The sequence below is a fragment of the Scaptodrosophila lebanonensis genome, unplaced genomic scaffold (assembly GCF_003285725.1).
Source record: "Scaptodrosophila lebanonensis strain 11010-0011.00,11010-0021.00 unplaced genomic scaffold, SlebRS2 tig00000001-arrow-pilon, whole genome shotgun sequence".
Taxonomy (NCBI): Eukaryota; Metazoa; Arthropoda; class Insecta; order Diptera; family Drosophilidae; genus Scaptodrosophila; species Scaptodrosophila lebanonensis.
In genome coordinates, this window is record NW_022060529.1 from 15,521,274 (window position 1) to 15,538,684 (window position 17,411).

At 41.3% G+C, this 17,411-nt stretch overlaps 3 protein-coding genes across 4 annotated transcripts; 1 reads left to right on the forward strand and 2 right to left on the reverse strand.

Moving 5' to 3' along the window:
* Positions 1-6,385: 6,385 nt before the first annotated feature.
* LOC115634234 lies at positions 6,386-7,449 on the reverse strand. Of its 2 annotated transcripts, none has more exons than XM_030531827.1 (3): positions 7,291-7,449; positions 6,990-7,207; positions 6,386-6,928 (listed from the first exon to the last, which is right to left on the reverse strand). In XM_030531827.1, the coding sequence occupies exons 1-3, from the start codon at positions 7,367-7,369 to the stop codon at positions 6,605-6,607; spliced, it is 621 nt and encodes a 206-aa protein (XP_030387687.1). In that variant the 5' UTR covers positions 7,370-7,449; the 3' UTR covers positions 6,386-6,604. The 2 variants fall into 2 exon arrangements, with proteins under 2 accessions (XP_030387687.1, XP_030387686.1); XM_030531826.1 differs by having other exon boundaries at positions 6,990-7,213.
* A 550-nt stretch (positions 7,450-7,999) lies between these two features.
* On the reverse strand, positions 8,000-10,941 carry LOC115623122. Its single transcript, XM_030517366.1, has 4 exons — positions 9,444-10,941; positions 9,151-9,383; positions 8,701-9,097; positions 8,000-8,593 (listed from the first exon to the last, which is right to left on the reverse strand). The coding sequence occupies exons 1-4, from the start codon at positions 10,905-10,907 to the stop codon at positions 8,084-8,086; spliced, it is 2,604 nt and encodes an 867-aa protein (XP_030373226.1). The 5' UTR covers positions 10,908-10,941; the 3' UTR covers positions 8,000-8,083.
* Positions 10,942-11,783: 842 nt separating this feature from the next.
* On the forward strand, positions 11,784-17,340 carry LOC115622956 (condensin complex subunit 3). The gene is made up of 9 exons (XM_030517135.1): positions 11,784-12,135; positions 12,224-12,400; positions 12,468-13,285; positions 13,346-13,994; positions 14,060-14,555; positions 14,623-15,002; positions 15,059-15,661; positions 15,727-15,858; positions 16,303-17,340. The coding sequence occupies exons 1-9, from the start codon at positions 11,932-11,934 to the stop codon at positions 17,011-17,013; spliced, it is 4,170 nt and encodes a 1,389-aa protein (XP_030372995.1). The 5' UTR covers positions 11,784-11,931; the 3' UTR covers positions 17,014-17,340.
* Positions 17,341-17,411: the final 71 nt, after the last annotated feature.

Below are 17,411 nucleotides of genomic sequence, written 5' to 3' on the forward strand. Positions count from 1 at the left end.
GGTTGCTTTACTGCGCCGCCTGGAGACCACCAACGTCGCATCTATAGGAATGCCACGCCTGGCTGGTCTCCGGCTTGGTCCTTGTCTTGGGCAGGGGTTTGGCTCGTTGTGCTGCCAGATGCTCCGCCGCTGGCCATTGTTGTTGCTGCTGCTGGTATAGCATGCAAAGTACCATGTTTCGTATTTATTTGGCGACAAAGATTTATCACCCAGAACAGACGACCAGCGGGCTGCGTGCATATGTACAGGAGCAGACTGGCAGGCTAGCGTTTTGGCAATGGGTTTCAGATAAAGTATTAACCGTCTGAAAAATAATCGAATACTCTTATACACCTAGTCCTTGCTTAGCACGAAGGATCCGTTTCTAGAAAGCTTCGTGTTATGCGAAATCGTGTTAAACGAGCCAAAGGTGAGTTAAAGTAATACGATTCTGTTTTGAAGATATTTGTCTGTCGTCTAAGGTCGAGGTTTTCAGTGGATTAAAAGAGAAAAGGTAGCAAATTTATAATCGTGTTAAACCGAATTCGTTTTAAAAGAGGTCGTGTTAATTGAGGGCTAGGAGTAATATGTACCCTTATCAAACAAAATGGATTCATAATTGTAATTTTTTCATGAATTTCAAAGATAAGTAAACGGCTTTATTTCACTTTAAGAAACAAAATTCGGTCAAATAAAAATAAGTACACTTCATTTAAAAACACTTTTGGTGCTGCAATAAGTATAAATAAATATATTATATTATATTTTAAAAATGTATTCGATCTATTCAGGTATTTATTTAAGAAAGAAAGAAGGGGACCTTTATATTATTAGCTAATATTAAAAAACAAAAAGTGAGTAAATAACAATACCTAATTCATGTAGTTCAAGACCGACTTTGAAAAGGCTTTTGTATTAAATATAAACTTTAGATCCCCCTTGGATAATCCAATTTTAAATGTTTCTTTAAACTACATTTGTGTCAGCAAATTACGGAAAATGCGTTAAAACTTTTCAACAACCCCAATGCCAGCTCCCTATATACTAGTTGCCTCATGCGAATTTGAGGGTTGTATGGTGGCGGGGTAGTGGAATGAGGGATATGCTTTTGGAGCTTTTTTGTGGGCGAGCGAACGTGCGCGGTTTGTCAGCTTGGCGCTCTGATGATGGAGTGCGGCATTGTTGCATTTTAATTGAAATTTCTTTGTGAACTTGGCGCGACAGTAACAACAACAACAACAACAACAAATGCTGCAGCGACTACGGCAACGGGAACAACAAGTCTAACGAGAGGCACGCAGAACGATGGCAACGACAAAAACGTGTTGCCTGCAATCAGAAAACCAACAACGAAAATAACGATAACAACGCGAACAGCGCGAAAGTAGCAATAATAATGAATGAATAAAAGCAACAGCGCCGTTTTGTTTTTGCTCTTTCGCTTTTATTAATACTTGTGCATAGTTTGTGCAGCAGGCCAGAGGCATTGGACACCAATGCCATGAAAACACTCTACTTTGTCGATCGTACAACGACAGTGGAGCCTGGCCACAATGGGGATGACAGTAGTGCGGGTTCGCGGCCTCGGCTCGTTTGCCGTGCGCATTTTTGCGGCATAACGCAAATATAATAATAAATTTCGCATATTGCCGTTGTTATTATTTTTCATAAATGAAATTGTTGTCGATGGCATTGTTGTCGTTGCTGCTGGTACTGGTGTTGGCGTTGGTGTTGGTGTCGCTGCTGTTGTTTCTGGTCGCCATTTTGGCCAGTCAACGGTTTATTGTTTCACATCATACCACCCACGGGCAGAAACAATGAGAGGGACGGAGAGGGACGGAGAGGGAGAGAGGGACGGCAAATGTGAGAGTCGCGTTCATTGCTCGTTGCCATTGCGGTTACTTTATTGTTTGCCGGAAATTGCCGCCACATTTCGAAAAGTGGCCAAAGCGAAAACTGTCATCGGAGCGGCCAGTGCGAGCCCATTTACCGCAAGTGCGGCCTGTGGTGAGCTGTGACCGGCGAGGGGCAAGCAGTGCCGAGCGGTGCGGAATACGGAATGCGTGGTGCACGGTGCGCGTTGAGGCAACCACGTAATTTGCCGTCTGATGAAGATTTACGACATGAAAGCCGCAAAATAAACGCCAAATAAAGCAAAAAGGCAAGGGCAACGGCAAAGTCATGTCACTATGGCAGGCCAAACAAGCGCCCCACACTCTTCGCCGTGATGGATGTGCGCTGCCGGCCAAGACGACAACCCTGACAACCCTATAGAGCAGCCAATTCTGCTCCTACTTCATCGCATAGGCGCTTCTGCACTGAAAACAATTATAAAATTTGTTATGAAAAACAGCGGACATTTCAGTCGGAGAATTAGTTGGGAATACTTGTATATGGAATGAGTAATTTTTCCCTTTCCTTATTTCTAATTTATTTTAATTAATATATCGATAGTTATAATTGCACTATAGTTGTTTATTATTTATCATTTTCTTATTTTATAATGTACAATCAATTACCAGTCTTGGTAATACTGGAAATTTGATTAATACATTTACATATGTATGTATAATGAATTGAACGTATGCCTTAAGAAATATATTAATAAATCGGAAAACAATATACTTGTATTAAGCCCCACCATACAGAAAAGTAAAATTTCGCGGCAATCCATTAATTCACGAACGGACTCTTTTTTAAATAAATGTCACTTTTTAAGTAGACGGCGTCAAGGACTACAACAAATACAACGCATCAGAAGTCCAACGGAAACAGTTTCTACACGAATCACAGAACAGCCAAGCTTTGCATTATTTATAATTACAACGATTTATTGTTGGGCTTATGATAGCTAAGAAATTATGAGTAGGGAATGAGGTTACAGTGTACAGACATCAGTAATAATTGTGTTCGGGATTGTTTTAGAGAAATTCCTTTTAAACCTTAGCTTGCTTTAAACAAATCAGTCTAAAACGTTAACCAAGGGATTCTCTACATAGTTTTGTATATAATGTATAAATATTTTCTTATACTTGTAAAACTTTATATAGAAACTGCGCAAGACACATTTAAAAGCGAAGAAGCAATTTTGTTTTGAGTGTATGACGGCCAACTGTTTCTGCTACTGCTGCCGGTCATTTATGTAAATTTTCTCACAAAATTAAGCACAAAATGAAGAGATTTGTCTCGTGTTTATTAGCCAAGCAGTTGCAGCAAACACAGCTCGACTATAATTCACATACACAAATACGCACACACACACAAACAGCCTATAACAAGAGATACAGCAAGTCTGTGTTTATTTTTGGCACGATATCCGCAAGGATGTGGCCGATGTAGCCTAAAAGAACCTGCCGGCCAGGGCGTGCAAGTGCACAAAATTTGCGCTGTGCTTTATGAAAACAAATGAGAAATGCCCCGGTGGGCACTTAGATGAAAGAACCATGGGCGTTAACGAGTCGAGAGTGTAGGATATCAAATGAGTGGGCGTGGTCCACTGTGGCAACAACGTGCACACTTTGCCACTCATACATATGTAAGTACATATCTGTTTTTAATGGCAACTCTATTAGATAAAACCCCAGCAGTTTTGCAACGAGGTTGATTAGGCCCGACCAGCAGGCGACTCCTCCCATCTCCTCCAAGTCCCTCTACCTCTTGTTTTGCTCTGCTTATGAATACTCCGCAGCAGCACAATAAATAATTCATGCTGCAAGTAAGTTGTCTGTGCGGAAAAGCCACATCGTCCGCCCATATTCGGCTAGATAGGAGGAGGATGCAGTCGCAGAGCCGAGAAATGGCGCTTGGTATCTTGAAGAGCGCAACTCATACGGCGGAAACAAAGTGCAATTCATTAAAGCAAATGAACGGTTTAATGCATGAATGTACACACATGAGCATAAACGGATAAGCAGCTGCGCTCGCCTGCAGCATAATTCGCATATATTTCGCTCCATACGAGTATATGAAACATTCATGGTTGCGCATGGACGAGCACTTGTGAATTTATAAATCGGAATGAGGATGTGAACTGTTTGACAGAAATAATTCACCCGACTGATAACAAAATTCAAAATTATAAACACATATTGCTTCTTCAAAAACCTACTTCAGCAACTTAAGCAACTGTGGTAATTATACTATGTACATTTCATGTACAAGAGTATATTAGGTTTGCGGGAGCTGACCCCACAAAGTATATATATTCTTGATCAGCATGACGAGGCGAGTCGATCTAGCCCTGTCTGTCTGTCTGTCTGTCTGTCTGTCTGTCTGTCTGTCCGTCCGTCTGTCCGTCCGTCCGTCTGTCCGTCCGTCTGTCCGTCCGTCTGTCAGTCTGTCCGTATGAACACCTGGATCTCAGAGACTATAAGAGGTAGAGACACCTAACTTTGCACAAAGGTGCGTTATATGTGTACGCTGCTAACATGTTTACACAGACACGAATATACGATCATATACATACATACATACTAGAGATGGGCACGGGCCGGCTATTTCCGGCCCGACACGACACGGCCACGAAATTAACTTTTAGAAACACGCACGCGCACGCACGACGAAAATTTTTCTTAACACGGCCCAACACGGCCCAACACGAACTTTTTATATATTAAATATAAAAATTAAAAAAAAAAATATTTATATATATATAAACATTACAAATTTTTATTCAGAAAGATTATCTTATCAATATTTGAGCTAAGAAGCCGAGTACGTCGCTCATTTAAAATATGTCCAGAAGTGGAAAAAACTCGTTCGCTTGTTGCAGAGCTGACAGGGATATTGAGTATATGCCTTGATAATTGCCGTAGCATTTTACATTTTGTTGTTTTTTTCCAGAATGTTAGCACACAAATTCCTGGATCAACTACACTACTTATATAGTCATCTATTTCAATATCCATTCTTGACCTGTCCAATTTAATTTTTTTTTTTTGAATTATTAGTGTCCAAAAATTCAGAAAAGTCGTGTTGACTATTGGGTGCTTCGTTTTCTGACTTTAGTGTTCTTTCGTGTTTCCTCGTGCGTGTTTTGTCGTGCCTTTTTGGCTCAACACGAACACGCACGGCCACGCACGAAATCGGAATTTACAACACGAACACGCGGGCCCACGCGTGGCACGAAGTGCCACGACAAAAAACACGGCCCGTGCCCAACTCTAATACATACACTCACATAGACGCAATTGCTTTGTATATGTGCAATTATACACCCTTTACGTGAGTTCGAATACCAAAAGAGTTAAAAACGATCAACAATTGTTTTTGTAATTCTCTTTTTTTAATTTCTATAATTATTCTAAACATATGTACAGAGTATTTCAAACTCGGGACACCCGACTTTAGCTTTTTTTACTTGTTTTAAACGATTTTTTCGCTCAGACTAATATTACCTACGCAGTTTCATTATTTCATGCACTCCTGAATAATTAAATGATCTCAAATAGAAGTTTGAAATGTAATTTGAAAAACTGGTTGTAACATACAAATTGTAAAAGGTCATGCCCTTCTGTCTGCCCTTCTATTTAAAAATAGTTATTTCTAGTGTTCCGACTCCTAAATGACTTCGCCACCTACCAGCAGCTAGCTAGATCCGAATTCCTCCACCAAACGATTGATTGCCCACCTCTTATATTATAAAATATTCCGTTTTTAGTTTGATGAATAACAATTCGCGCTCTATTTTCAGAAATATTTAGTAAAATTTGTTCCTATGCCAATCCAATTTTCCACTATATTTAACAAACTTTAGTTTTTCGAGACACTTGTGAATTCTCTGTCTTATTGTATCTGTACAGCTTTATTAAATTAACTAGCAGGTCTTGCGCGTCTTTGATGGGCTCAGTATTTTTGCTTACAATTGTAAGTTTATTTACAATATGCTATTTCTCTTCCGACACTCTCTAAAGTTTCCAAAGGAACTACCAATTGAAACTTTCCATTCCGAAAGCTATGGCATATACTTGTAGTTTAATACATACAATGTAAGGTCACAGCATACACGTACTATTTACAAATATACATATGTATGTATGTAAATTTCTGAAAAATAAAATTAATAATATTTTGAAATTAAATTGTGAAATTTCTGAAAAATTATACCGAGTACCTAAGTGCTGGCACATTGAGAATTAAATTGTGAAATTCCTAAAAAATTAAATAATAATATTGTGAAATTAAATTGTGCAATTTCTGATAAATTGAATTAAAATGTTGTGGACACCCTCCTCTGCGATTCTAATACCAAGTACCTAAGCGCTGGTAAATCGAGAATCAAATTGTGAAATTTCCCAAAAAATAATTAATAATATTGTGAAATTAAATTATGAAATTTTTTATAAATGAAATTAAAATATTGGGGGCGCCATCCTCTGCATTCTCCAACCCAAGTACCGCCCATAGATATAGTTAGTTATCTTTATTAGTTTTTCTCTTCGAAGAATAAACTGATGCCTTTGCATCATGGCTTCACTTCATTCACATTTATTATCACACTTAAAATTACTGGCTACCTAGGTAAAAGAGGAGATGCTGTATTTAGTTTTCAGCATTTGTTGGGTGTAGACTTGAGCAACTTGAATCTAGATTAAATTCATTTGGCAACTATTGGACGACAGCATCATTACTGTCTGGCTATTCTAATGAGGAAGTGGGAAGCATGTCTCTTGTATAAAACAAGCGATATGTTGACCAGGAATGGTGCAGCCAGCCAAAAGACACGCGTTCCGATGCCCGTCTCTACGCGATAAAAGATACCCGAGGCGGCACCACGCCCCGTATTGCAGAAAGATTCCTCGCAGCAGGAGGTGCAGGCGTAGAGCTTGGTGCGCTCTCCAATTATTATGCAGCCGGGCTCACAGTTCGCAGTGCATCGACGATCCAGCGACCACATTTTTGGAGAACTAGTTGAGTTCTCCGTGCTAGTAGTATAGGAAAATCGCTTCACCTACCAAATCGAATAGCACGCATTACTCGTGTATTGATGGGCACATACACAATAAACCTACCATGCAAATGAACTCCTCACCCTGGCACTTCTTCATCAGCGCTGTGTCGTTACGCACAGCCACATCAACACAAGCCTGTCCATCATCCATGGTATCGCAAGAGTAACACCACAGCTTGTTGACTCGCTCGATAGCTGCAGCAGTGCGGTGGATGCCACCAGTAAGAGATGTGCCAATGCTACTGCTCGCACTGGAGCCCGATCCGGGCGAGCTGGTGCCTGTGACTGCCGAAAAGTCCCAAGTGCCGCATTATTGATTTTTTTTTTTCTTGCGCCAAGGCCGCAGTCTTCAAGTCACTTACCATTGTTAACGCAGGCCGTGAACACTATTGACGAGCTGGTCAGCACAAAGTAGGCAACTGTCAGAAGCACCCTAGACATGATGCCTGCAGGGGCAGAGCCTATTTCTGCCCGCCCGTCTTCCTAAACTAAACTAAAATGCAAATTACGTGAGCGCGGAACGTTTGTTTACCAAAACACCTTGGCCATGGCTGCTGCTGTTGACAGAAATACTGCGAATGTCAGACAAGGCACAGATTCCAAGGACATGCGCACTCACACTTTAGTGAGTTCACAAACCATTTGAAGGATTTCTATGGAAATCATATGTTTACAGTACATATGCTGAACTTTTGTAAGGTTTGAAGGCAGAACAGGATCGACGATATTGCTTAGCTGCCGTTTGAATAGAACAAAATATCTTAAAGAATAATTTATTTGACAGACAGAAGGAGGCTTGGCATGAATGGATAGACAACCACTGACACCAAACCTGATATGTAGACTGTTCTAATCCATCCATTCATGACCACATTATTTTATATAGCTGACATAGGATTGCAGAACGCATATTCAGTCTTCTTAATATCTATATATAAACGGAAAGTTTTACAAGCCCTTAATTTTAAGTTGATTGTAAACTAATTAATTTTATTTATTTTAATAATACCAGTAAAGTTAATATAGAAAAGAAAAGAAAAATCCAAAGGTTTTTTACTTAAGTTGTTTTTTTTTTGTTTATTATTACATATAAATTTGGAATTACAGACTGCTAAGTGGCATAAGACAGAAATAGAAATAAGGCATATTGCGAGTTCAATACAGTCGCAAATATTGTAAGGCCTGGCGACTTTGCATCGGATAGAGTTCGCCCACATTGTACATGAGATCCACGATATGGGTGGGACGCAGCATCCGCCAAGGCATGAACTTCAGGGTCTTCTTGTCGCAGTGCACATCCTTCTCTATCTCTAGTGGTAACGGAACCTCATTGTACAGCATACGTCCATCGACACTGCGCTGCAGAGTGCTGGGCAGTCCGATCTGGTCGGCAAAGCACTTGAACAGAATGGCACGCTCGAACTGGCAGCCACTGCGCACCGTGCCCAGAGGAATAAAGTTCGTGTGGTAGATGTAACGCAGCTCTAGCAAGTGACAACGCACAGTATGTCGGGAGCACTCCTCTGTGGTGTTTAGATCCAATATATTTAGGTCTTCACTCATTACACTGGCCACGGCCTCAGCTATAATCTTGCTGCGCTTTGCAACATTATCGAAGTCAATGCTGCGACGGATTTTATCTGGATTCTCGACCAGACCGTGTAACTGTAAAGAAAATGTGATGTGGGTGAAGGGGCCCGCCAATGGCATCGTGGGACAATATATATTGTACCTCTTAAATCAAGAAGAAACTTAATAAATGTCATACTTACGGCCAATGTTTGGTTCAAAGCCTCTAGGTACTGCGGCAAAAACTCATCGCCAGGTCGTTTGCAATAGCACCACTTTGCATTACTTGGGTGCCCTTCCGCGAAGTCCATACAATGTGGTGGTACATCTATAACATCATTTTCATCTGCGATGGGTCGGTCAAAATTTACGACGAACACCGCATCGAGGGGTGAGCAGTCCATGCGCAGTATGTCCTGCAAGCAACGAAAGTCTTCAAACTTGCGTTTCGAGATGTAGAAATCCTTGCCGGCGGTTATATCAGTGAAGCCGAGATAGTTACGTATGCCAAACTTCATAGTAGGACACTTGGATAATATGCTCTCAATGGCTGGTCCCCAGGTGGATACACAAAATGCGTGCTTTTGGAACAACATTAAGCTAGAAAAAATAGAACATAGAAAGGGTATTGACATATAAAAACAAAAACCCACACTTCTAATACTCCGCGATCGATGTACGCATCGACAAATTCAACAAATCGTGTGGTCTGTAGTATAAAGTTAGTTACAGCTGTCTTTATAAGATTGGACAGAGACTTCAGTGCCCGTTTAATCGATGATACTATATAGTTTTCAAGCAGCACCTCGCGCACAGGCTCCTCATCGATGATTGTGCAGAGGCACCGGAATATATTGTTCACCAATATGGAATGGGCGTACGAACGCTAAAGTTACGAACAATAGGTAATATGTTTAAGATTGAATTTCCTATTGCATATTCTTACCATCAGAAGCTGTGCAATTTGCTCAGTGAGGGCTCGATTCTCACAAATCTTGGCACGGTATTCTTCATTTTGTGCGAGACTCTCGATAACCACTAGTAGAGATAGTATCAAATCTATGGACAATGCTGGCAAGCCCTGTTGGATTATTTTTGTAAGCACATCCGATATATTTAATGCCAAAAGCTCCTCAGCCGTGTCCCGGAAAGCTACTACCAATAAATGGCCAATTAGTTCAGCTGCCTGCTCACGTGTCTTTATCATCACCTCCGGGGATAGAATAATATTTACAAGCTTCTGGATTATACCTTCTGGGTATTCGGCCACAAAACGACGTAACGCCTCTGGGTGATCAATTAAACGGTTAAGCCCGATTAAAACATATGTGGCCGGAGCGGGTTGGTTGTCCAATAGACAGTGGATGAACATATCCGTTATGCCAGCTGCATGTATGCGTGCTAAAAACTGTGGATAATTGGCGGTCTCGGCAAATATTGAAATTATAGTGCAACGCAGCTCAAAAGCCAGAAGATCCATGTCCTCTTTCAACTGTTCCACAATCAAATCGAAAAGATTGTGCTCAAAAAACAGCTTTGTCATTTTCTCCGAGCGCAATGCCGTGGCCAGCACGTCGATCACATCGAGCGCATCAAAAGCTTGGGGATCTTGACAGAAATACTTTACCAATTGCTGCAAAACGAAAAGGCAACGATGCTGTGGCTCCCACACACTTGTGTCCCCAGTGTCGGCTAACAGGAGCTTGAGAACCTTGCGTGCTGCCTGACGAATTTCCTCAAATTCGTTTGACACCTCGCAGATTATGCGATCTATAGGAAAGTCGGGCTGCGTGGTAAACTGAAGCATGTCTTCGGCGCTTTGGACTTGCAACATTTTATGCAATGCATCGATGGAGTTATAAACGGTGTCCGGGTTCTGAGAGCTCACAAATATGTTCTTCATTTTGTCCAGAAACTCTATATTCTCTAGAATGCTTTGCGCCACCTTCGGATCACGTAAGCACATATTTACAATATAGGTTAAATATTCAATGCAGAAATCGTCGTTCTCCTGCAGATAAAATTTATAGCTTATATCAAGAATCTTTTGTGTCTTCTCCGTTTCAAGTTCACTTAAATCGGTCTGATCCATAAGCACTGTTATAAGATACAGTGCAAAACGTCTAATTAGAACAGTATCTGATGTAATAAAAAACTCTTTTTCCAATAGTAACTCCAACATTTGATGTTCCTTCAACTCAAGCATATTCGAGTCTTGTCGTCGTGCAAAATCAGTAATGTGGTTAAAGACAGTTAGCAAAACCGCCTCTTCCTTGGAACTTAACAACAACAAGGCCGTGTCTAGGGTTTTTATGACCACATTCAAGTCTGAAAATGAATTTTCTTCAGATTTGGTGCGATCAGGATATGAGGAGCGGGCGTCGTAAACACGTTTTGTTGTTTTCGACATTATGAATGCAATGTTTGTTGTAGCTAAAGTTTAAAACAACTATTTTAGATAGATTAATTAGTGGAGTTTTGAATATGTCTGTGACTGTAGAAACGCAAGGCTGACTAGAAAATGCCCTATAAAAATAATGTTATACCATTTGAAAAGTTATCTTTCTTGCACGCAAGTTATGTAACCTGTGTCTACACTACGCTAACTAGTACACATATTTGTTCGTTATTTTCAATTTTTCATTTATTTCCCAGAACTGTTGAAACACCATCAGATATGTTATCATTGTTCATATGAAAATTGATCCCGGAATATCTCCATTTTGTTAAATAAATAAAAAGAAAACACAAATTTATTTTAAATTTTTTCATGTAATGGCCGGTCTAGATGTTATAAAAATGTGTTTGTTTTTATTAAGTAAACATACATTTTTAGGCCTTTTTTTAAATCATGGAAATATTCTACAACCTAGATTGCAATTGTATAAGAATTTGCCGAACAGCAGTCGAAAAATACGGCCACACATCTTGAAAATTTAGATTTCAATTTTTCCGATGGTGTACAAAATTGTTTCAATGCGTTCAATCCGTATTGTATCCTATTTTTTACTTTTTTTTATATGATTAATAGTTGTCAAATATAGAAAACCTGTAGGAATACCCCGAAAAATTAATATTAATTTTAAATAAAATGGATTTTTTGGCATTTTTAAAACACTCATAAGCCATAAAAAGTGGCCAGCGCGTCGCTTGGCCTTCTGCTGACGAGCTGGCAACACTAAGCCATTGAAATCATATTAACGGCACCCAAGCGAACGGGGTGGAAAAAGGAATGTGCAATAACGCGACGCTTGTTTGGGATGGCATCACTGTATTATTGCGCTGCCTACAAATTTAACAAATTAGGGCAATATTTGTGAGAAAAGTTAACTGAAAAATAAATAGGTGTTTTTAAAAAAAAGTAATAGAACCAAAGTGTGTAAGAGCTGGAGCATACGGGACTGAAAAGGTGGCAATAACAAAAAGCCCGCACTATGGTCAAAACAACAAAAAAGCGAACAAAAAATACAGTCTCAGCAAGGGCTCGATCGGCCGAGAAAGAAAATGATGAGGAGCGGGCCTCGGTGGTGGCGCGTTCCGTGGGCCAAGGACCCATGTATACGATTTTATCAAATGCACAACTCAACGAGACTTTCCACAAACGCTATATTAAGGAAATGAAGAAACTGTACTCACAGGTATGTATGTAGGTGCAAGGACGCAGTGGGCTGAAAGCATCTACATATCGATCGCCCCCAATTATTATTGAATATCGTTGACTTGCAGTTGGACCACGATGCCTTTGTGTTCACATTCATAAAAATGTTGAAGACCGTCCTGGAAGCCGAGGATCACAACGAGTATGGCAACACGGCACTCTCATTTTGTGCCAAATTTGTCACATCCTTTGAGTCGGAAAAGACACATCCAATGCTTGCAGCAACATTCAATTGGCTGCTTTCGGTAAGTCGTACTGTACTTTTCGTTTATTTACATTCCCTAATAATCAGCGGTTGTCGTGTACTTGCAGACAAAATCGAACGTCCCGCACATACGGTATCGAATTTGCTTCTTTGTCAATCTCATTTTAAAAGAACTTGGACCGTGTGCGGCACTAGACGACACACAATGCGACCAAATCCTCAACTATATGCTCGACCGGTTAACTGATATTGCTGCCAGTGTGCGGAAACAGGCCGTGCTGGCTATGCAGCGTCTTCAAATGCCAGAAAACCCAGACGATCTCGTGCTGCGTGCCTATCAGTACCATCTAAGTTCCGACCCCTCGTCCAGTGTGCGGCAGTGCGTCATCACGTGCATGGGGCGGAATTATTTGACGGTGCCGTATATTTTAGAGCGCCTGTGGGACGTTGATGAGAAAGTGCGTCGCCACACTTACCTAAACATGTGCAACTATCCCGTGCGGTCCTACAAAGTATCACAACGTCTGACGTTGATGGAACAGGGCCTGAACGACAACTCCGAGAGCGTGCGCAAGGCAGTTGTCAACTATATGATAAAGCAATGGATCGAATCATATCAGCGCAATTTTGTTGCGCTTACAGCAGCGTTGAAATTGGACTCCAATGAGGAGGAATTGCTTCGGTATAAGCGCGTCGCCGGCCAAATGCTGGAGGTCATATTTGAGCAGACAGATAACGCCGAACTGTTGGCCCAGCTACCACTGAGCGAAGATTGCGAGCTGCATCGTTGCGTACCGCATGAGGAGCTAACGGTCGAATTGGTTCTCTACTGGCAATGTCTCAGTGGTTACTTACAGCGGACGCATGCTGATGAGTGTGACCAAGTGCTTCCCGAATTAAGCGTCTTCTGTGCCTACGTTGAAAAGTAAGTGCGAAGTACATGAAATTTTCGAGGATCAATCCCATTAAAAATTCTACTTCGCAGATTTTGTCACTTCCAAAAACCAGACATGGACAAGTTCGCGCAAGTTGAATTTCAATGCATGTTGTTGTCGTTGGTAGAAATTCTGCATTCTTACGATCTGGGCGATGAAATCGGCCGCAATAACTTAAAGCTGCTCATCAAACAACTGCTAAAAGATTGCCTACTTGATCACAAGATTGTCAGTGTACTAGTACGATCTATGGAGCAGCTGATTACCGATGTGAACGAAAGAATGCAATGCTTTCTCGAGATCATCTACGAAATTTGTGAACTAAATTCGAAACAGAACGATTTGGTCCACGATCGTAATTTGATGAATAAGTTGCTGGACGACTTGGATACCACCTTGAAAATGAAGGTTTCATCGCTGAAGCTTAAGATTCTCGAACTTGAGGAGCAGGAAGAGGTATTTGTGCGTCAAAAGGAGTATATCCGAGCGCAGGCTGTGAATGATGAAAAAGTTTCCGTAACAGAGGAGTATACGGAACTAATCAGGCCGCTTCTCGAGAAGCATGGCATTGTGGAGCTGACGGTTGTGCCAAAGCTTTCAAAGAAAGAACGCATTATAAAGAGCCTGTATATGGCGCACTATCTAGTTGCTTCGGTGCACGTGAAATCCCTAAGTCCCAGTTTGTGCAAGCTATATAAGGTAAATTTTGGGATTGCTTTCAAATTCAATTGCTTGAAGTAAGCATAATGTACATGTACTTACAGGATCTAATTTGTCGCCAAATGGCTTCCACGGAAACAGAAATTTTCGAATGGGCCATTAAATGCGGCACTACATTCAGCATGCTATATGAATCCTACGCCAAGGAGGTATTCGAGGTCCTTATCGATCAATTTTACAAAGATAATAACTTGGAACTATGGGAAACTTCGGCCACCTGTATTTTCATGCTTATGGATCACTATGGCGTTGAGAATTTTATTGACATCAATCAAATTGGACAACCACTTAAAACCAAGCGTCGTCAGCTATACACAATGCAAGACTTTTTTGATGGTGAGGAGGATAAATCGCAGCAGAGCTCCGAGCAGAATACAGACATTATTGGCATGATGGGCCATTTTGTGGAAAGAGTGGTAGACAAGGGCATTGGACTTGCCATGGTTAAGGGCCTCTGTCGCCTGGTATTGCGTCGTCAATTGGACGATCGTGCCGATGTTCACGAGAAGCTCCTAAAGCGATACTTCAATCCAAATACTGGTAAGAGATAGCTGAACAAACTACGAACTGTTTATTTATTTACAAGTCAATCATGCATTTTTTTCAGAGCCGATTATTAGTCAAGCACTAGGTGAATTTTTCCAGCAAATTATGGCTGGAAGAATGCAACACATATTACAACCTTGTCTTCTCCCCACGGTGTGGTCCATCTTCAACTGTAGCTTTGATTCCCCCCTGCACGATGTTTTACCTGAAAACGTGACGAAATTTATAATCGATCTGACCCACCAGGAAGTGAGCACTCCAATAAACAATATACACAACAAAATCGCCCTTAGCTTCTTGGATTACATTCACAAATATTTTACGGAACGCAAAGAAATGTGTCGTCTCTTGGCCAAGGAGCTGACCAATCTACAATTAAATGTGCGTCTAAATGCAGAAATAAAGGCCGAATTACAAGAGATGGCAGACAAGCTAATACAGGTAAGAAAATCAATTGGAAAATATTGAAATATCACTCTAAATGAAATGATTTGCAGAGTGAACTCGAGCCACGAATGATACGCAACATTGTAAACTTCAAAGGCATGTTGGATGGCAATTTCAATCCGCCCTTTATTCGGCAAGACGGCAATGAAAGTGATGATGAGTGCGACAGTGTCACGGTGACCACTACATCAGAAAACACTCAAGCGCCGGTAACTGAAAGCGAAGAAATTACTCCAGCAGCAATTCCACAAGATAATATTGAGCGGCCGCCTGAAGACACGAATCAAGTTGCAACGACCACAAGTACAACAGAGAGCGACCCACCAACAGCAGAGCAAGTGCTTACCACATTTGGGCAGGATAATCAAGTAGGAATCCGCTTTCTGCGTAGATCGCTGCACAAATCTATCAGTCATTCGGACGCGGAAAGCGTTGCTGGTAGTGACAGAACACGCAAATCAAAGACACCCGCGCGCAAACCTACCCAAGACGAAGAAAACAAAGCCAGTGAAATAAGCAAACGAAATTTACGCAGACCGCAAACGCAGCGGCGTTTAGAACATGCAATGGCGCGCGCCTCTAAAACGCCAGAAAAGGCGCCTAGTCCGAGAGTTGACAATTCGAGCTCCAGTTCTTCCACGGATACGGATACGGTAAGACATTTTACTCAGAACCACCTGATTGCAACGATCATTTAAAACATATTCAAATATCGCAGGACACATCGGAGGTTATAGCCGCATCACCAACATCGGAATCACCAAATGTCGTAGGAAATGCAAGTCGTCTGCGTCTGCAGCGATCGATGCGCAATAGAAATACCAGCCAACACCCAATGGCCGCCAGCAAAGTGAGTACAACGCGTTTGCGCATGCAACTCTAGACTGAAAGGTGGCAGGAGTAGAACGCGTAGGAGACGTAGCAGTAGGCCCCCTCTTGCCCACAACATCATCTCAAAGGCCAACAGCACAAACCACAAAACGCACTGAAACTTTATTTCATAGAACTCAGAATGCATATTGACAATTTGTACATTGTTTCACAAAAAAACCCAATATTCACTTTTTAAACAAAAGTAACAATTATACCTATGTCTAGTTTACGAAATAAGCTATAATTCACAACAAACAGAAATGTTTTTAAAACTAAACCACCATATGTTGTTTCCTTTGGTGCGCTTAAAAGATAAGTTAGCTGCTAACGCTATTTAATCTCTTAGGTGTCGCTTTGACTTACGTTTATTTACGTTTTCTTTTAACAATTCTCTCTTCTTTTTATATATTGCCTTATGTAGTGCAAAGTTCTACATCTTGAAAAGCACACGCCATTGCGCAATGGACGCAAACGTTTATTACGCAAATCCCCGCCGCACTCCAAGACGCAGTCCTCAGACAGCGCAACGTCTCCAAACCGGATAACACCGCGACGCAAATTGCAACGCATCGAGACAGTCGTCAAGCAGCACCAGGTGCCTAAAATACAGAGCAGCATTGTTGCCACAAATTCAACAATAGCAACAGCCAGTCCGACGGATAGCACATCATCCGTCAAGGAAAATAAGGCGCCTACAAGAGCCACTATCGCCGCAGTAAGCTCACCCAAGCCCAGTGAACCCACGAGGCGAATGACGTCGAGATCAATGCATGCACCAAGCACCACCGGCACACCCATCACTGTCGTAATCACACGGAATTCGGCGCGAAACCTGCGCATAAATTCCATGTGTATGACACGCAAGCGCATGTCCCAGGAGCTGAATGTTAGTGGTGGTCAGTTAAAGGTATCAACGCCAAAAAGAGTGCAGCGATCGTCGAGGGCCGAATTAGCAGCATCAAACAAAAGGATGAGCACCAACAGAAGGAGCAACAGCACCACAAAAGCAAGTGAGGCCAACAGTAGTAGTGCGGGAGAAAACAAAGGTGCATCCACATCCAGCAGGTCGACACGCACGAGGGCACTCGGAGCAGCAACAGTAGCACCCAAAACACGCGCGCGACGGAAATAGCGACTATTCTCAACCTGACCAACGCCAGTCTATTCTCAAATTATTCAAATAACATTAATTATACGCCTCGATTGTTATTAATTTTTGAGTGTTGTGTGCTTAGGTCTGAACTATTTGCCCATGTGCTGGTATGGCACATTGTATATTTCATTTCATAGTATATGTATATGTGTTTATTTGTAAGTTTAAATATTTTTTATATAGCAAACATCTCAATAATTCGATCAGAACAAACAGTACGTTATAGACATTTAGGCCCCACTATCTTAGCTAGTAAATTTTGCATGTTATATGTATTTTGAAAAAATATATAGTCTCCAAACGCTATTGTTGCAACACATGACTTTTAATGACCATCTCCTAAAATTGGCAATTGTATTTCCAATAATTCTCCATGA